Consider the following 21,401-nt stretch of genomic DNA (forward strand, 5'->3'; position numbering starts at 1 on the left):
TATCTTTTATGTGCTTTATGTATTTTATATATTTGTATAGATATAAATATGTAAATTTTAAGCAGAAAAATAATTTAGCTTGTCTCTATTCATCTAACTTATAGTTAAAAAATAATAATCTAATAAAATAAAAGTTCATCTTAGTGGTGAATTTTAGTTTTACAAATTTTAAAATTTTACCTATGTCTTCAATTTAAATGTCCTTTATCATTTCATGTTCTACATCTATAATAAACATAATTTCAACTAAAATGTCTCAGTACGAATAACTTCTGAAAACTCAAAAGTACTTAAAGAGTTTCTATTATTTGATAAGTCAGAGAACAGTGTGTTTGATAATTTGCTAGTGCTTCGTCCTACACGAAAGGTCATCTTCCTTTTATTGCAATGCACTGGGCTCAGGGCAGAGTGTTTCAATGTGTTGCAGGCTGGGCTGCCAGATAAAATACAGGATGCCCAAATAACTCTGTTTCTTTTCTTTATCTTTTTTTCAAACCCAAATAACTTTGAATGTCAGTTAAACAATGGCTTTTTGTGTGTGTATGACCCATTTGTTTTGTGTTAACCCTGGTTGGAGGTGATGGAAGAAGGCATAGAAGAATAGTTCCCATAAAATAATGGGAATATGAATAATGACATGCAGCATGTTTGTATTTTCTTCAAAATCGTTTTGTAAAGTTTTATGTGTCTCTTTTATGTAAAGATAGAGCAGACGGAGGTGGTCGCAAAAGGACAGAATAAGGAAAGAGTATTATCAGAAAACTGTCATGAAAATAATTATGTCCTTATGAATGAATAATATGCCATTTCTAGATGTTACAGATTTCTTATTTTTATTACAGGAAATATGAAAAAATGAAGCACAACAAGACGAAGCTCTGTACTACTTTAATCTTAGGTCACCGTGATTTCCAATGACATCTTTCAGAAATTTTAATATTCAAAACAAATGATTATATAAAAGAGGAAGGAATAATGAACAAACTAGTAATTTGAAAGTATTTAACTGCCTCTATGTCAATTTTTTGCAATATGCAAATACAATATGCAAACAAAAATTTGCATATTTGTTTATGATACTTGTACCCTTACTATTACAATTTTTTATAAAAATAAGTAAAGACAGGGAGGTTTTTAAAAATAAAGAAATATATTTTGTTGAATTAGATAGTTAAGTAGCTATCTAAAAAGCTAAACATTTTAGCTAAGTAGCTAAAATTTCAGAAACTTGGTATTATCCGGGACAGGTTCTGTGTGAACCGGTGCGTGCTGCTATCTGTTTTGTTAAGATACCTAAAATAGCAGAAGGCTGAGCAGCTGTGAGGCTGGCAGTGCCCAATATCTTCTTGTCTTTTTAACAAATGCGTTTAAAACCCTAAAACTTCCAAGTGCCATTTGAGCTGATTAACAAACATCTTGCTGTATATGTATTCTGATAGTCATTCAGTTCTAAAGATTTCATATTTTCTCTTATTATTGCATTCTCAACTCTTGGGTTATTTGGGAGTGTTTTTTTAATATCTTGGTTTTGCCATCTTTTACTGTTGATTTATAATTTAATTACCTTGTTGTTAGAGACTTCGTGTGATAAACTTTGAGAGTTATGAATTCTTATATTTCATATGAATTAGAGAAGAATGTTATAGTCTTTACATACTCCCTTTAAAATATGCATCACTCATTTGCATTTTTATTGAGGTATAGTTGATTTCCTTTTTTCATTTGTTTTTATAAATGTTAGTTTTGTGCTTTATAAATGTCTTCTTTAAATATTCCTATTCATTGGATGCTGGTTTCTCTTATATCAAGCTTTTTAATTTATTTGTTAAATGCTTTAAAATCTTTATTAATTCATCAGTTTCTTATAGGAATCTATTAAAATCTACTATTTTTCCTCTTGTTATTCTATTGAGTTTTACTTTGAGAAATAATGAGATATTCCTTCTTTCTTGCCCTTCATAAAATATGAAAATCTTAATTCAAACTACTGTATTATCCTTGACTGTCAAAACTTTGCACATTTACATCAACATGAACCATGTCACATACTAAAGTGAATATGAACAATGAACTATTCATATGCACCCATTTCACTTTCTTCTTTAAAGAAAGGAGCTATATGTCAACTATTACCTCAATAAAGCTGGGAAGAAAAATAAAAGACATGTATTTTTAAATTTTGACTTCCGTTTTGAGCTTTTAAAATTAAATCTACCAGATCATATTCCAGGTTACTATGAAAAATTACAACTAATTCCAGGTAGAGCATTTCTGAAAAAGCAGCACAATTCCTTGTAAAAGTACCCACTAGACTTCTTAGTTCACCATCCAAAATTGGAACAAAATACCCGAAGGGTTGATACAATAAACTGGAATAGTATTAAATGAGACTGCCCAACATTCCACTGGCTGTTGTTGAAAAGCCTGAATGATTCCAGATGATTCCAAGGGAACTCGGCTGTGACACTCAGAAAGAGGCATTTGAACACTGACCAGTATAACCTGGGCATGGCAGATGCTGGAAATTATGATAAAGAGAAGGAAGTTAAAAGACAGCCTTAAAGATTCAACCCAATGACTGCTGTCCTTAAGGGAATGATTCCAGAACAAGTGTTTCAGTGGTCAGCACAAAGCAATTCTCGAAAATGTTTCTAATGTAGCCGGGAGAGATGCCCCATCTTCCATTCCCATCCCTACTGCTCCCAGATGGTAGCTGTTTGGAGGGTCTCATTCACCACCCACAGCCTCTGGTCTGAGTGTATGGGGAAGGGGAGATTTGGAGAACCTTAGACACCTATCTGAAGTATAGCAGAGCAAATAGTGATCTCTGGTTGGTTGGGGCATTCATTATATAACATGCTGATTTTACTTTTTAAAAAATCACTTTTCTTCAAACGTACACATGGAGGCAAATTGTGTATTTAAGCACCTGACTCAATATATCAGATAAGTTTGTAAAAGCCAGATTCAGATAAGACTTTTTTTTCCAACATTACTTTTAAATGAATAGCTCTGTAAACATTGGAGGCATGGTAAGTGAAAGTCTCTTGCCAGAATGTCTCTTAAGTATTGATATTAGCCACCATCATCTGCTTTAAATACTGTGGAAGTAAATGGTTATATGGTAGTACTACTAATAGTAGTTGTAATAGTAAATGTGGTATACTGGTAGAAGGAAAAGAGACACTTTTTTTCTAACATAAGTGTGTAAATTATCTAGGGATTTGCTGTGTTTTCCTGTATGGATCTTCCACCTGGTGACAGAATTGAAACAATTATGAACAAATAATGGGAGCTAAATCTGCCCAGGCATTTTCCCATGGAGACCATCATCTTATGGTTTTTTTTTTTCTTACTTACCTTAGCATATATTTTTAGATGCTGTGTTGATATTAGTAGTTGCTCATAGGTAATGAGTGAATCATGAGATGAAAGATTTTTGTTTTACTGATATTTTCTTTCTGAAAGTTTAGATGAAAATGAGTGATTTCTTAGGGTAATACAGTTTACCCAAATTGATAACAAGTAGAGACAGAAAATGTCAACCACGATTCCAAGAATGCCCACTTCCTTGGCTTTCCTAGGATGCGCCCAATAGTACTTCTCTGATAAAACTTTCCTTTAGGAAAAATGAATGGCAACATACTCTGTCCCAGCATTTTGTCCGTTCTATTATGTAACTTACACATTATTGGATATTTAATTTGATGATAATTAAAATTATAATGGAGTAATCATGGATCAGGCATACAAAAATGGAGTTGGGTGGCCAACGAGGACCAGGTCTCAGAGAAGTCTCTGCACCACTGAGAACTTGAACTTTCTTTGAGCTATGCGAGACTCAAGACCACCACCAGCTGTATTCAAAACAGCACCTGTCAGCTGCAACCTTATGGTCTCAAGTTCTCCCCTTGTAACTATGCAACCATTTGGGACCCCCACCAATCCTCACTTAATAAGCACCCTTACTTCTTGCCAGCTCCAAATATAATTCTTGATAACCACTCAAGTAACGTTAAGCTTTCGGTTTTTGCCTTTATAAGCCTCATTTTGTAGTCCAAAAAGAACACAGTTCAGGTAGTTCTTGAGTCTGTGTCTCCAGGCTGGAGTCCTAACAGACCCCAGATAAATGCCTTTTTATCTCAGTTGGGTCTCTTTCTAGAATGGTGGTCAACAGATTATATGTCTGTTTTTCTAAATACATTATTAGCTACTTGAAAGCAGAGCTCATATAGTTGTCATCTTTGAGTTATCAGTATTTTCATAGTTTAGCAGACAGAAGATAAATATTCAATAAATGTCTGGTAAGCCTCTCAGTGACAGGAACATGGAAACACTTTAGCTTTTCATTCTGAATTCCTTTTAAAATAACAAAATAGATAAATAGGTACTCCCTCAAACAACATTCTAAACTGAATAAGTATTAAGCATATATCTGAATCTTGGAGTTTTAATAAATCTTCACATCAGTGGGTCAGATTAAGGGCTCATTTAGCTCAGATTCCTTGTTCCTAAAGTTTAAGCTTTCAGCTTCTTCATTGCAAACTTTGAGTGGATCCTTCAGAAATTCTTTTCCAACAAGTCAAATTTGTTGCTGGCCACAGAATTATGTCAAATAACAGAAGTCGCAAAGCCTAAGAAAAGAAGAGCATAATACTGTTTAAAGTACCTGGAATGAATGTGTCTTTTTAAACCCATAAATACCATCCAAATACCAAAAATATCATCTTTGACACAGAAGATGACAGTCTCAAAAGTCTAGATATAGTGGTCTTATCACGGATGCATTGTGAAAAATGTTCAGTGATCTCGATATCTAGCCAATAATCACATTTTATGCATGGAGCTCCATCAATTCCCTTAATCTGAGACTCTTTAACAGAGGTATCACAAGTTAAATATTTTATTATTCCAATAAAATTTAAAGCATTATAATACCAAAATCAAAGTCAAAATTTATTATCAAGTATAAGCAGTAAGGGCTTATATGATCCAACATCTATGGGGCAAAGAAAGTTGTGTTCACTACTACGTTTATGCTGTATTTTAACTTTTAGTGTGAGTTAAAATGACAGGCTCTGGAAAAGATTTGAACTCCATTTCCACCATTTATTAATACTTCAAGCCAAAGGCAAGTAATTTTCTTCAGTTTTTTTCACCAGAGTTGTTAGGACGTTCAATAGCATAATGAATGTATAATAAAACCGTTTCAGTTCAGTCGCTCAGTTGTGTCTGACTCTTGGTGACCCCATGAATCGCAGCACACCAGGCCTCCCTGTCCATCACCAACCCCCGGAGTTTACTCAAACTCATGCCCATTGAGTCGGTGATGCCATCCAGCCGTCTCCTCCTGCCCACAATCCCTCCCAGCATCAGGGTCTTTTCCAATGAGTCAACTCTTCGCATGAGGTGGCCAAAGTATTGGAGTTTCAGCTTCAGCATCAGTCCTTCCAATGAACCCCCAGGACTGATCTCCTTTAGGATGGACTGGTTGGATCTCCTTGCAGTCCAAGGGGCTCGCAAGAGTCTTCTCCAACACCGCAGTTCAAAAGCATCAATTTTTCGGTGCTTAGCTTTGTTTAGAGAGCAGTAAACACAACGAAAGATTAACAATTGGTATCAGCAGCATTTAAAAAGACACCATGTAACCATGTGGTACTATTTATTATGTTAATATTTACTGTAGCTCCATCATACACTTTCAGGGAAGAATAGCTCTCTGCTGACCACAATGACCTCTCATCAGAACGTCTAGAACCCTAGGGAAGGCCTGGGGTACTAACCGGACACTGTTAAAATGTTATTTACTCAAAATTCAGGGCCCAATTATGTGCAATAGGAGGTAGGACCTCACTGTTTGCAGGGAGCAGGCGCTTTGCGGGAGGGAAGGGTCTTCGGATGGATAGCCAGGAATGCCTCCCGGGCCATCCCAGGAGCCGGACGCACGCAGCAACCGGCCGGCGGGGACCGCGCGGCGCGTGGTCGGGAAGGGCCCTCGGCGGCGGTTGAGCCCCTCGGTGCAGGTGCGCGCAACACGCGCCTCCGGCCGCCGCCTCCTCCCCGCCCGCGGCCGCACGCGCACGCGCGGTTAGCAGTCGCTGCTGCGCGGCCGACGGCTGGATTGAGCTGGGGGAGACGCGGGGACCAGGTGGCAGCGGCTCGGACATCGGAGCTGCCCCTCCCGAAGACGGGCCCATAAGCCAGGTGCGTGGGCCACTTTTCGGCGTCCTTCTGCGCTGCAGCTGGGGGTGAGGAAGCCGAGTCCTAGCTCTTCCCCGCAGGGCGGGGGCTCCTGCTGCGCCCCTCTCTTGGGCGTCCGCCAGGCGGACCCGGTAGGGACCCGTGAGGAGGTGGGTGTGGAGTTTGGGGATGGGGACGCAGCCAGCGAGGTTCTCGGGCGGGCTCTCCAGGCCGCGGGGGAAGGGAGGCCGGCCCGGGCGGGCGGCGGCGGGGCGATGCCCCCTCGGGGTCGGTTGGGGCCCCCGGAACTTCTGTGTGCATTGCTACCTGCGGCGCTGGGGCCGGCGCGGGCAGGGCCAGTTGGCCCCTCAGCCCGGCCTGTCCCCGAGGGTTCAGAGGCCCCGGGGAGCCGAGTCCGTTACTCCAGCGGTTGCCATTTCAACCCCGTTCCACGCTCGAGCCCCGGTGCGCGCTCCCGAGGGATGGCGAGGGGCCCGGTCTCATTTCGGCGCTGCTCACTCCTCCCGCTCCTTCGCACTGACAGGCGAGTCAAACCCAGCTAGGCTCAGTTCACGCCCTGCCCGCCAAGATCTGTAGAGGCGAAGGGACCTGACCTCTCGGCGGCGGTGGCCCGCGACTCCCGGCCGCTCCCTCGGCGCGCCGCCTGGGGCTCGGTGCGCGCCGCTGGGGAGGGAGGGTTGTGGTGAATCCTGCGTAGCCCTAATGACTCCAGACTCATTATCGCCCACGGCGTGTTTACGATCAGATACTTTAGCTGATTTTATTTATAGCGCCTGCCGGAGCAACAGGGCTCCGAGGCGTTTGCTTTGGATATATAAAAAAATGGCAACGACGCCCAGAAGGGAGAAAGCAGATCAATCGAGAGTGGCCATGGGAAGAACTCTCGGATTAGGAAAGTTAGTTTGGAAACTTTTTGATGCTTTAAAGCCATCAAAACCTTGATCTAGCCTTGCGATTTTGCTTGCTCTAAAATTTTTACGTCACTCTAGGTATATTGATTACCTTCCTTTTGGCAATTGTTTGACTGCAGTTTACAGTTTTGTCTTCACATGCAATGGGTTTGATCTTCCAATCACATTAAAGGCCGTTCCTTGGTAGCTCAGATGGTAAAGCATCTGCCTGCAATGCGGGAGACCCAGATTCGATCCTTTGGTCAGGAAGATCCGAGTCAGGAAGGTTCTCCGGAGAAGGAACTTCCAACCCACTCCAGTATTCTTGCCTGGAAAATCTCATGGACGGTGGAGCCTGGCGGGGTCAGTGGGGTCGCAAAGAGTCAAACATGACTGAGCGACTAATGCTTTCCAGTCACATTTAGAGCTTATCCGTAAATCCATGGAAGATAGCCCTCATCTAGTTGATAAAGTTGATTACTGTGTATGGATTGTGTATGTTATAGATCCTCAGAAACTGAACAGTGCTGTGCTTAGTCACTTTAGTCTTGTTGGATGGACTCTCTGTGACCCCATGGACTATATAGCCCGCCAGGCTCTTCTGTCCTGGATTCTCCAGGCAGGAATACTGGAGTGGGTTTTCAAGTGCTATAAATTAACCTTGCTTGTTCCTAGTAAGTTTTAGTGCTCTTAACTGGAAAGCTAGAATTGCCAACTCTAATAGACTTTTAGATCATCCAGCTTAATCCTTTCACGTGATAAATGGAGAGGGGGGGGCGGTTAGAACAGTTTTAGACCTTTCCTTTTTAGTAATAGAATATGAAACTTGGCATGATGGTGCCAAATGGTACTTTCTATCTTATCACTTCGTAGTTGAGCTACTGAAGTTACATGACAACTAAAACTTAAGTGATTTTTCCAACACTGCTTTGGAGGCTTAGCCGTGCTGGTGAGTCCTCAGTCAGCCATTAAAACTGGCTAACAGAAACATCTCAGTTATAATAGCAGATAGAAAGCATGAGTGTGTTAATAGGTGAGTGTTAAGAGTAAGAAATGAGTCTTAAAAGGGCAGAATTTATGCTGAGAACTGTAGACAACTGTTGAATGTTTTTATGAACAGGTAGTACCATTAGACTTGTTTTTTAGAAAATTCATGCTGGAGAGAAAGTGGCAGATAGATGGATTGGGAAGACTGCAAGTGAAGAAGCAAAGTGGGACTTTATTGATGCTTTTCAGAAATCATGGATTCCTAAATTAAGGCTATGGCGTGGATATAGAAAGACACATTCAAAAACACCCAAACAGGTTTAGCTACCAATGATACAGAATATCAGCAAAGAATAATCTTAAGATAGTGACAGAGTAACTTGGCTGATTTGGTTGACCAGAGGTGCAGTTAATGGAAGAAGGGAATTGAGATTAGAGAACCAGTTTGGGTGGAAAGATGAGCCTCAAATTAATAGAGGCTTTGATACGTCCTTGCAGATACTAAAGGGTGGTGGCTTCTGTGCTGTGGATAACACTTGGGAGTCTTTAGTTAGTCCTTATAGGTAGAGGTCAAGAGTGTATGAAATGTAAGGAGAAAGCCTGGGGACAGAACCTGAAGGAACAGCATCATTTACAGGAGATTAGAGAGAGCCCATAGAGGTGGCAGAGAAGATGAAGAGAAGCAAGACTCAGGAATAGCATCATGGAAATCAAGGAAGGAGAGAGCTTCCAAGAAGCAGTCAGCCAGGTCGAGAGACAGCAGTAGGCAATAGGACTGAAAAAAGCTGTTGCACTTACCAAGTAAGATTTGGTTGATGGGAACTGTTTCAAAGAAGCTAGAATCAAGTACAGGAATAATAAAAGTATTAGTTTTTCATTGTTGTCCTAATAAGTTACCACAAACTTAGCAGCTTAATGTCACACATTTATTTTCTCACAGTTCTATAGGTCAGAAGTCTGACCCAGGTCTCACTGCAATGACATCAGGTGTTGACAAGGCAGCATTCCTTATTAGCAGCTCTGGGGAGATTCTTCTTCCTTGCTCATTCAGATTGATGACACAATTCAATTTCTTTTGGTTGTAGGACTGAGGTTCTTGTTTCCTTGTTGATTATCAGCTGAAGGTTGTGATTTTCAGCTTCTAGAGCCCACTCACAGTCCTTGGCTGGGGGTGGTCATTGTTGTGGCTACCGCAGGAAGTTAAAAACGCTAACACTTAATGAAGACATTCTTTCTAGATGCTTTCATTAAGATGATACCCAGAAACATTTACATTATCTAGCATGTGATAATTATAGTTCCAATAGTAAGCCTTACTTCATAACTGTCTTCTTAAATATCCTGAAATTTGTGTGCACACTGTAAAATTTTAAAGTTTCAGAGAAATATAAGGTAATACTATGAAGTTGTTCATTTTTGTTTTGTTTTTTTCTAGCCTTAAGCTGCTTTAAAATCTTTGCTGGAAAGATTTTAAAGGCCATTTAACCAACTAACTAGATTTGTGTGTATAAATTATAGTTTGCATAGACATCAAAATATGGCTTTTAGAATATGAAGCCCACAGAAACTGGGATGGAAGTCTAAAGAATGGAACATATTTAAAAAATACTTAGCCTTGTATTTATAGGCCTAGAGCCTCAATTTATAGGGCATTTAATGAGTTAAATAGTTAAACCTTCTAACTTTGGAGCTTTAATGAAATGAATGTAGAGTTTGAAGCTGTACTTATTGTAACTTTGGGTCTTAACCTTTGCTATTGAGTAGTGTTCTCTGTTCTTGAGGAAGCTGCTTCCTGAGTCTCACTTTCCTTATGGAGGACGGGGCACCAGTGCCGGCATCAGAGAGAGCTACAAGCTTGGAATTCATCACACCTGAACAGCAGCTCACACAGCACTTCCTGTTCTCCTTGTCCCGCTCTCCTCTTTCCAGTTCCTGTCTAGAGAGCCGCTTCCTTTGCCCACGGCCTGGGGAAATCCGTCCTTTCTAGCCTTTGACCTCAGTTTGACTGTAGCTTTCTCAAGGAGGCTTTCTTGGACACTCCCTCCACCATGTAAATTTAGTTCCCCAATTACCGACTCATACAAATCCCTTACCAGTCAGTCACTTGTCACAATTTACTGTGTGTTAAACCTGGGTTATTTAACACCTGCTTTCCATCCCAAACTATAAGCTCTTTGCAGTCAGGGGCCATATGTTTTGCTAATTTCTTTAAGTTCAGTAAGTTCTAATTGTAAATTCTAACATCATGCCTGGCACATAATTGACAACCATAGTATTTGTTAAATGAATTCATGAATGATGAATTTTTTAATCTACTGAATAACCTCTCCTGAATTTCTGGAAACATTAGATACTACAATATTTATAAATCCCAGGTGTGACTTATTCTGAAGCATGCTCGTTTCTTTGAGAAAGTCCCTGCATTTTCAAATGGAGTCTTGCAGCTTCTTTGGAAGAAGGCTGCCTCTGTAAGATGCCACTATCAACCCACTCCAGTGTTCTTGCCTGGAGAATCCCAGGAACAGAGGAGCCTGGTGGGCTGCTGTTTATGGGGTCACAGAGTCGGACACGACTGAAGCGACTTAGCAGCAGCATTACCATCTCTTCACCTTATTTGTGATGCTTCAAAGGGAACTATGTGCACCATGGCCAGATAATTCCAAGAATACTCTTTAATTTTGGTGAGAATTTGTCCAGTTTTATTTTTATGACGTTGTAACAGATTTTTTCATCTAATTTCTTTTTTTTTTTTTTTTTTTACTATCTTTTCTAGTAAGTTATGAACTGAGTTGTTAAAATGCAGGATGTCTGTAGCAAGATTCTGAAATACCTCACAATGAGGTATTTCTTCATAGATGTAGAATAGAAATGAATAATATGTTTAGTTCTCCCAAAACTGCAAAATTTCTAAATTACTATCTCCTTTATCTATAGGAATACTTTGTGTTACATTTTAACAATGTTCTAAAAGACTTTAGAGGGCCAGTGTTGGAAGTGTTGATGTAACCATTTCTTTCTCATAAAACCATAGTTTAAAACATCTACTGTATATAAGGTTTCAACCCATGAATTTTTCTAGGAGTTAAATTCTAAAAAAGGATTTTTCCTCCAAGGATCTTGTAGACTTTTATAGACAGTGAAACTCCTTCATTTTGTTTCTGGCCTTCCCCTAATTGCCTAGAAATCTTTTTGCCAAATCTATGGTTGCAGTGCTGCTACAACAATAAAGTCATTCTAGTTGGTTGCTTAGTAACATCTATTTATCTTCCCCTGTAACATTTTTTCCTGTCATTTTTGCATTCATTCATTCTGTGAACATAAATATGTCTCTGTTTATCATGCACTGGCACTCTTTGGCTAGCACTGTGAATACAGAAAAGAGAATTCTGGCTGTCAGTGACCTTATATTTTTGTATGTTTTTTGTTTTTGCAAATTTCCTCATTTTGGAACTATGTAGAAGTACTATAAATCCTCAATAAATAAATGTATCATTATAATGTTTATTTAACTATTATTTTGAAAATGATGCTCTTCAGTCCACTTTAGTGTGTAGCTATGTTTTAAAAGAGCCCAGTGCAGATTCAGTTTATTATTTCTATAACTACTAAAACCAAACAATATTTACATATCCTGGATTTCCACTCTGATCACTTCACTACTCTCACATCTTCAGTGGTTTCTGAGTTTTATAGGATCAGATCCAGAATTCTTGGAACACTGTAGTTATTTGCTTAAATCATTAGAAAGTTGTATTTTCAACTATTATTTCTGCTATTATGGTTCTTTCCCCACTTTTTGCTGTATTTCCTGAGATATTTTCATTGTTTCTAAGTCCTTCTGATTTAGAAAAATATACCCAGTTTCAGTTAACAGTATGTATTAGTTAAAGTAATGCTCAAATAGTAAATTAAAAAATCCCAGGGGCCTAACATAATTTCTGGTTGCTGGTGTCCTAAGGAGTAGATGGCTGTGATAGTTAATTGTATGTATCTACTTGACTGAACCACAGGATACCCAGATATTTGGTCAGATATTATTTTAGGTGTGTTTGTGAGGGTGTTTTTGGATAAGATTAACATTTGAATGGTAGGCTGAGTAAAGCAGATTGCCCTTCCCCTAGATGAGTGGCCTTATCCAATCAGTTGAAGGCCAGAATAGGACAATAAAGCTGATACTCCAGTGAGGAAGAGGGACTCTCCTGCCTAGCAGGCTGAGCTGAGACTTCAGGTTTTTTTCCTGCCCTTGGACTTGAACTGAAACATTGGCTCTGCTTGGGTCTTGAGCCTGCTGGCTTTCAGACTGGACTTTATAGCACTGGCTGTCCTGGCTCCCAGGCTTTTATACTCAGGCTATCACTGCATTGTTAGCTTTCCTGGGTCTCATCTCACTCCATTCACCTGAGTCATGCTTAACTCTAGAAAAGCACAGTATAGTTTTGTCTCCTGGGAAAAAAAGAAAACATCCGTGGTGATCAGCCAGAAATCTCTCCCAAGTATCTCATACTTGGCCAGAGTTAGTTATACTTTGCTGTTATTGAACCAGCCCACAGGCAATGCAGAGACCATACATGAGGTCAAAGATACATGCAAATGAATGTGCTTCTCCATTGCTTGCTTTCTTCACAAATAGTTTGTGATTTCAACAACCTGTATGAAGTGAGGAATACACAGGAAGCTTAGAACCCTGGGCTTTTATATTTTACACATTTGTAAGGCAGCAAGGGGGTAGCATCTGCGCTAGAAGTTCTGTATTATACCATCTAAACAAATTCTTGCTTTACTAATCCTGTATATTTTAGGACAACCATATAGCTCAGTAAGAAATTAGAAGACAACTAACACTACAGAGCAATTGGACTTTGATACATGTACACAAAACACTTCACCTGACAATAGCAGAAAGAGAAATTAATGCCAGTCTTCCTCAGACTCTTCCAGAAAATTGAACAGGAGGAAATACTTCCAAACTCACTCTATGAGGGTGGCCTTACCCTGATAGCAAAGGCAGACCAAGACACAGAAAACTACAGACCAATATCCCTGATGAGTATTGATAAAAATACATATTCTTCTTAAGTGCACACAGAATATTCTCTAGGATAGACCATATGTTATACCACGAAACAAATCTTAACAAATTTTTAAAAGTTTGTTTAAACTGGAAAAGATTCAGAGTATCTTTTCCAGTTGCGTTGTGATGAAACTCAAAATCAGTAGCAGAGGGAAAGCAGGAAAAAAAAAATCCACAAATATGTGAAAATTAAACAATACACTTTAAAACAACCAAAGGGTCAAAAAAGAAATCACAAGGAAATTGGAAAAGATCTTGAGATAAATGAAACAAAAAACAAACAAAAGAAAGCAGACCCAAGCTTATGGTATAGAGTGAAGACAGTGCTAAGAAGGAAATTTATGGCTGTAAACACTTACATTAAAAAAGAAAGATCTTTTATTAACAACTTAATTTTACATCTTAAGGAACTAGAAAAACCCAAAGCTAGAAAAAAGGAACATATAATAATGCAGTGGGGGTAAGATTAAAATAAGTAGCATGGTATAATGTAAGGTTTTGGATTCTCACCTTGTCTCACATTTGCAATTATGAGAATTTGATCAGGTTTCTGAATCTTACAGTTTTCCGTATGTAGATTGGAAGTACTAATGCCTTTCATAGTGATGTCCTAGACTGCAAAGATTAAATTAGCTAGTTGTTTTATTCAAATGAGTGATTATAGTCATAGAACTTCAGAGAAGAAGCAAGCTTTCCAGATAAAGGGTTTTTTAAATTTTTTTCCTGAAGCTTTGGCAACTGGTTCTGAAGGAAAGTTAGGAAGAACTGTGATACAGAAAACAAACAGTAGACACTATTTATATTTAAAATAGGTAACCAGTAAGGATCTACTGTATAGCACAGGGAACTCTGCTCAATACTCTGTAATAACCTAAATGGTATTTTCAACAAATTAATTATTAAACTAAAGTGTACATTCATTTTGAAGGAGAAGATATGGGGCTAAAATGATATTAATGTTCATTATTACTGCTGTTATTTATTTTATGCATTTCTGTTTACTCAAATGTTATTGATAGTGTCAAGAATACCTTTTACTACATTGTGTAAGCCATGCAAAGCTCTTTAATTTTTAGAACCAGGAAGCTTTCAGGGTTATTAACAATTGATAAGCAATTTGCAACTGTACTCACTTGTGTGCCAGTAAGTGAAAATTTTAAAAATCCATAGCTTCCTGTTACTGAGCTCAAATTGATCCCTTTACATTTGCTTTCTATCTCAGTTAACCTTTTTTTATGACTTTAGAGAAGTTACACTCTTCTAATTAAACTATGAGTAGTATGCATCATTTTTGGATTCTTTTCCATAAAAATGGTGATATTAATACATCTTTTGGTATAGAATGTTCATTTTTTTTTTAAAGATGCGTGTTCAAAGTAAACTTTAAAGTTGCAGTCAGTGGCCTTTAGAAGGGATTGAAGCCAACTGGCCCACACATTCATGTAGAGGTTCACTCTCGTTAAAAAGCTCTAGTTGAGCTAACCAAGATGGAAGAATGCTTTTTATAGTCTGATGTTTCTTTTTTTAAAACACAGCTTTATTGATGTATTATTTGCATACCTACAAGTTGACCTGTTTAATGAGTACAGTTCAGTGAGTTTTAACATATTTAGAATTACACAACCATTACCATATTCCAATTTTAGAACACTTTCGTTACCCTCGAAAGAAGCCTTGTACCAATTAACCCTTTTTCCCACTCCTTTCCTTAGGCAGTTACTAATCTATTTTCTGATTCTATGGGTTTGCCTGTTTAAATGGGGCCATACAATACATGGTTTTTTATGACTGACTTCTTCCACTGAGCATAATGTTTTTGAGATTCATCTGTCTTATAACACTCCAGTACTCCATTCTGTTTTATTGTTAGATAATCTTCCAATGTGAATAGTCCACATTTTGTTTATCTATTCATCAGTTGATGAACTTTTGACTTGTTTACACTTTTTTGGCTGTCATTAACAACTGTCATTATTTGGCTATCATCATTAAGCATTTATATTCCAAGGTTTTGTTTGGGCATCTGTTTTCATTTCTTTTGGGTAGAAGAGTAGAATTGCTGAATCATAAGGTAATTCTGTTTTCAACATTTTGAAGAATTGCCCTGCTGTTTTCCAAGCTCATTTTGTATTCCTGCCGGCAATGTGTGAGGAGTTCAGTTTGTCCACATCCTCCCAACACTTGCTGTTATTGTCTCTCTCTGAGTATAGCCATTCTGGTGGGTGTAGGGTGCTGTGTCGTAAATTCAGGGTTTCTTAGGCAGACCCATGTAGGTCTATAAATATGTTCTGCAGCAGTTAAGAGTTCTCTCAGAATATCCTTTTTTTTTTTAATAGAAACTCTTTCATGTTGATGGTAATATAACTATACCCTGGATCATATGAATGACTATCTCCTAATTTCATTATTCACATTTACTTGTTTAAAAGTCCACTGGTGCCAAGAAATAAACCCTGAATTTTTAACATGCTAGTGGGAAAGAGGAGGGTGTAGTTATGTAAATTACATATTTCTGCCAAGAGGCAGTCAAGTAATATTTGTCTTCTACTCATCTCAATGAATCTTATCAGGAACAGAGGTTTTGGAGCTTTTGAATGGAGAAGTGGTTATGTATGTAATTGAATCATCATAGTGTTACAGGGGTGATAAATGCAAAAGAACTTCATTCACAGCAGTCAACCTCATTGCAGTAAATCCTGTATTTATTTGAATTTTCAGCTGTAATTTGTTTTCAGTAAAAGGCTGTCACTTTCAGTTGTGGCAAAATTATTTTTCTTTTTTTGGTGTTTACATATAAATGTATTTTGGCTTTACAGTTATAAAATTTCCAATTGTATGTTTATACACACTTAAGCAACATTATAATAAAAAAGTAACTTGAGTGAACATTTAGGAATCATGATCCTTTTTTAAAAAAACATGAGTTTGGTGGTCACTTCTGTATCTTTAGGTTTGTGCCATTGGCCCTTTGCTTTTCAAGGCATGCCTTCAGCTGTGGATGCCCATGGGATTTTGAAGTTTGTAGTATCACTTGTTGAAAGCATAATTTAAGTAAGTTTGGTAATTTTTAAAAGCCATCCTAGAAAAAAAGAGGTGTTAAAGGAGAACTTATTTCTTGGTAAGTATACTTACACTTATTTTTCATGACGTTGTTTTATTTTTACTGATTACTGTCACTTTTACAGATAATCGGTATGCGTTTCCAAGGCTTTCGGCTATGTTTGGGTCTTCTTTTCATCTCAATTAATGCAGAATTTATGGATGATAGTGTTGAGATGGAAGACTTTGATGAAAATTCAGAAGAGACTGATGAAAATGAACTCTCCTCAGAGGTAAGGTTATTGAGAACCAAGCTATCCACTATTCCTTTACATGATACATAGGGCTGACTAATTTCTTAGGATTCCTTTCAATTGGAATAGCCTTTAGTTTGTAAATAAATAGAAAAAAAACCATTGCCTTTTTCCAACTATTTGTTGCTGTGTTTTTTAGGGTGCCCATGTGCTACAGAAATGTGTGCATGGCATCTGGCACAGTTTTATTACCAGATAAATATGGGAAAGATTTTTATGATCAAACTTGGAGTTCATCACTAGCTAAAGAGGGCTAAATACTTAAACCCTTTTCAGATAAAAGAAAAGATAGTAATTTTCAGTTCTTCTAAAAGTAGAGAAAATGGTGTTTATTCATTTCTCTGAGGAAAGAAATGCTGAATAGGAGGATGAGTTCGAAAGGAGAGTGATGATGAAATAGGCATTTATTTAGTAAGGCTCCCACTGTTTCGGTCTCAGCATGAAGATCTGTGTTTTGAGGTGGTGACTGACAGGAGTCTGGAAAAGTTTTTAGAGGTTTTTGTGTACTCTGACAATCTATAAGAACTTTCACACTGAGGAATATTCATATCTAATATTGGGACAATCAAAAATTTTTTCAGAAATATTTTTGGTAAGAAAATGCCAGTTATGTTCTGCTGGCTGCTGTTTAAAGGACTAAGAAGAATAATACATAGTTTTTTTTTAATGTATTTATTTTAATTGGAGAATAATCACTTTTCAGTATTGTGATGGTTATTGCCATACATCAACAGGAATCGGCCAAGTTGTTATAAATCTTTTTAGGGTTTTTTTAAATTTGCAACTGCATGTGTTGTTTAGCTGTTCAAGGTGAATATTCTTTCTCCTGTTAAGTTTGAAGCTCCACAAACTTCAAACTTAAACATTGAAATTTTTAGGTTTAAAAATTTAAATTTCTTTAAAATCTGGTTCTGTGACCCATAGAAAGTAAGTAATAATCAAAGTGCTTATGGCTGACTTAAGATACAGCTATTATGAGGGTTTCGGTAGGTTAATACTTTAAAGAAATTGCCAGATACCTGCGACTCTTAACTATGCGCTGTGCTTAGTCACTCAGTCGTGTCTGACTTTGTGTGTGTGTGTGACCTCATGGACTGTACTCAGCCAGGCTCCTCTGTCCACGGGAATTCTCCAAGCAAGAATGCTGGAGTAGGTTGCCATGCCCTCCTCCGGGGGATCTTCCCAACCTAGGGATAGAACCCAGGTCTCCCACATTGCAGGTGGATTCTGTACCATCTCATCTACCAGGGAAGCCCAAGAATCCTGGAGTGGGGAGCCTATCCCTTCTCCAGGGGAACTTCTGGCTCAGGAATTGAAGCAAGGTCTCCTGCATTGCAAGCCAGATTCTTTACCCACTAAGCTACCAGGAAAGCCCATGACTCCTAACTATATTTGATGATAATTTGAAAAGATGGTAAGAAATGGGAGAGAACAATTTTTGATGCTTCTAATTTTATAGCATGAAAATTCTAGGTATGGTAAAGTATGAATAAAATATATTGGCCCATTTTTGCCAATGCATAAAAATAGAGAGAACAGTAAAGTTGTAATTCAGTAAACTTCATAGGAGATGGGCAATTTTGGTAGCAGAATCTTGACCCTGTAGAAGTATCTGGGGTTTTGTTTAATTACTGATTTTCCTCCCTTAAATAGAAAGTATGCTATTAGGGAAGGTTAAGGACAGTGAAAGTTGGGTCTTCATTGCTCCGCAGGCTCTTCTCTAGTTGCAGGGCGTGGCTTTCTCATTATAGAGGCTTCTTTTGCTGTGGAGCAGGGCTCTAGGGCACGTGCGCTTCAGTAACTGAGGCCCAGAGGCTCAGCAGTCCTGGCTCTAAGGCTCTAGAAGTGAAAGTGAAAGTCACTCAATCGTGTCTTTGTGACCCCGTGGACTGTAGCCCACCAGTCTCCTCTGTCCACGGAATTTTCCAGGCAAGTATGCTGGAGGGGGTTGCCATTTCCTCCTTCACTAAGACTCTAGAGCACATGCTTAATAGTTGGGGTTCACATGTGGCGTGTGGGATCTTCCTAGATCAGGGATCAAACCTGTGTCTTCTGCATTGGTGGGTAGATTCTTTACCACTGAGCCACCAGGGAAGGCCAGGAATTAATTTTAAACTAACCTATGTGCTTATTAAATTGTTCATCTTATATGTTTGTGATCATGCTACTTCTTTTGCTTCTAATAATTTTTATCCCCAAATACTGTAACCTGTTAGAATCCTTTCAAGGCCATGTCCACTGCATAATGAGACCTTGGCTGAGTACTTCCTCCCATCCCTTCAGTGTTAGAGGGAGTCAGTGTATTCTGTTTGCATGTAGTGTTTTTTTCTATCATGTATCTCTTATGTTCTGTATTTTATTACCATAAGGATATAAAGTTTTGAGGAGACCATGTAATGTACTATCTCTATTACCTATATGTGCATTCCATACTAGGTTCTTAATTAATGAGATTGTTTAATTAAAGTGTTTGTGAGGGTAAATAACTTTATATTTTTAAAATCTATTTTCTAGATTAAATATAAGACACCTCAGCCTGTAGGAGAAGTGTATTTTACAGAAACTTTTGATAGTGGAAAGCTGGCTGGGTAAGTATTCATTCAGGAGGATTTTTTCCTTGATTTGATTAGCTTTTTTGAAATTATTGGTTGTTAATTTGTGAAAATTGCCTCTGCCACAGAACTATAAAAAAAAGATTAATGTACTAGTTAAGGTAAACTAGCACCTTAACACGTTTTCATTATTGATAGAAATGTTTAATTTGAATTATTTATTTATACAAAGAATATATATTAATGAAGCATGAATATAAAGTAAAAACTTAGAACATTTCTTCATTCCTTAGGACAGATATTAATAGTTTAATTTCAGATGTTTCATCCTAAATAATGGTTAAAAAAAAAAGATTACTATCTGTTGATTATTATATTACATGTAGGTAAGAACTGTCTTAATCTGCCTTTTACCAGTGAAGAAACTGAGGTTTAGTGTACCTTACCTATATGATCATTGTTGTTTAGTTGCGAAGTTCTGTCTGACTGTCTTTGTGACCCCATAGATTGTAGTCCACCAGACTCTTCCATCTGTGGAATTTCCTAGGCAGGAATACTGGAGTGGGTTGCCATTCCCTTCTCCAGGGGATTTTCCCGACCCAGGGATCACACCTGCGTCTCCTGCATGCAGGCAGATTCTTTACCACTGAGCTACCAGGGAAGCTCACCTATGATCATACAGCAAGTAAATTGCAGATTCCAAATTTAATTTAACTCTAGCTTTGCAAGATAGTTGGGCTTCCCTGATAGCTTAGTTGGTAAAGAATCTGCCTGCATTCAGGAGACCCCCAGTTTGATTCTTGGGGTGGGAAGAACCGCTGGAGAAGGGATAGGCTACCTACTCCAGTATTCTTGGACTTCCCTTGCTGCTCAGCTGGTAGAGAATCTGCCCGCAGTGTGGGAGACCTGGGTTCAATCCCTGGGTTGGGAAGATCCCCTGGAGAAGGGAAAGGTTACCCTTTCCAGTATTCTGGCCTGGAGAATTCCATGGATTGTATGGTTCATAGGGTCACAAAGAGTCGGACATGACCGAGCAACTTTCACTTTCTTTGCAAGATAGTATATAGACATCCTTATTTAGCCTCTAAGTATTCATGTATCTTAGAGTGAAAAGAGACTATTGGATAATCTTTTGTTGTATTTCTGATACACATTATATCTATAAATTGTTAGTTTTATTTTAAATGATATATATTTCTTTCAATTTTATTTATAGGTGGGTATTATCAAAAGCAAAGAAAGATGATACAGATGCGGAGATTTCTATATATGATGGTACAGTATTATTTAAATATTCAACATAACAAGGATGACGCAGAGTTCATGAGCTTTTGAAATTATATTTCTGTTAAATATATATATGGTGGCCTCAGGATCCATCCTGCTTCACAATAGAATGTTCAGTCTTTTGTCTTGTCTCCTTTCCAGTATTTCTGGAAGTCCAAGTAATCCGTACTTAAGCCACCATCCAGGTTTCTAACTTTATAAACGGTTGAATTTTCACTCCCCTGCAGTTAGTCTTTTGCAGGATTTCCCAGGCTACTGCTGTTCTCTACTGTTTCTTCTCAAGCATAGGCCTATCTCAGTTAAGTTATAACTTATGGCATGATCCTCCTAGAGCATGCAAGACAGGGGACGTCTATGAGAGCCAAAAGAAATGTGGCTGCTCCTGGAGCCACCATCTCCAGGCCCATAACGTATCTCTGATAGGTTATCTTCAGGCTTACCCTTGGAAAGAAAAGTCCTATTAGCAAGGGTCATCTTTTCTTCCAACAGGACTCTCCTGGAGTATGATGAAAGAATTTCTTCTTCCTCTTAGTCTAAAACCAGCCTCCTCAGTTGTTAAATCCTAAAGCAGGATCAGCCTCAGTCAAGGTGATGGGTAGTGGGAATTTCCTCTCTCTCAGACCACCTAAGATCCATAAGGATGTGACCTCACATTCAGACCCCATTAGGAGTTACATGCGAATAACAACAGAACAGATAACAGCATGTGTAGGAGGCCAGCTGTCTACTTCCCTTTCCATGGTGTCTTATTTCAGTGTGAGATACAGATCATGCCTGCGTGTCTTCATGCTGTGTTCTCCATCCTAGTACATGTGCTTCTAAACTCCAGAAGGAACTCTGCCATATTCACAGGACAAGCAACACTGAGCTTAGTCATCTGAATTCCTTTAGGGAAGAGAATGACTGCCCTCAAAGAAGCAGTGTTTGCAAAGATAGAACTGTACCTAAAATCATACCCACAGAAATATCTGCCATCAAACAGAATGCTTGACTTAAAACATCTATGTTTAGCTTACTTTACAGTTTTTTAGAACAGCATTGGGTAGATGTATGTTTTTAT

General features: G+C 38.4%; 2 protein-coding genes across 5 annotated transcripts in view; both read left to right on the plus strand.

The window, feature by feature from the left end:
* The window catches only part of MGAT4D (MGAT4 family member D), a 61,985-nt gene extending 59,808 nt beyond the window's left edge, over window positions 1-2,177 (plus strand). For all 4 annotated transcript variants that reach the window (XM_070474827.1, XM_020891210.2, XM_020891205.2 and 1 more), the window contains exon 12: window positions 843-2,177. The gene's annotated coding sequence lies outside the window, so the exon portion shown is untranslated. The remainder of the gene's footprint in view (window positions 1-842) is intronic.
* A 3,942-nt stretch (window positions 2,178-6,119) lies between these two features.
* CLGN (calmegin) overlaps window positions 6,120-21,401 on the plus strand; it is a 42,433-nt gene continuing 27,151 nt past the window's right edge. Inside the window, exons 1-4 of the mRNA XM_070474832.1 lie at window positions 6,120-6,204; window positions 16,335-16,481; window positions 19,017-19,090; window positions 20,271-20,329. Of these exons, the coding sequence (XP_070330933.1) occupies window positions 16,344-16,481; window positions 19,017-19,090; window positions 20,271-20,329 (271 nt within the window). The 5' untranslated portion in view covers window positions 6,120-6,204; window positions 16,335-16,343. The remainder of the gene's footprint in view (window positions 6,205-16,334; window positions 16,482-19,016; window positions 19,091-20,270; window positions 20,330-21,401) is intronic.

Source organism: Odocoileus virginianus, chromosome 12 (assembly GCF_023699985.2).
Source record: "Odocoileus virginianus isolate 20LAN1187 ecotype Illinois chromosome 12, Ovbor_1.2, whole genome shotgun sequence".
In the NCBI taxonomy this organism is placed as follows: domain Eukaryota; kingdom Metazoa; phylum Chordata; class Mammalia; order Artiodactyla; family Cervidae; genus Odocoileus; species Odocoileus virginianus.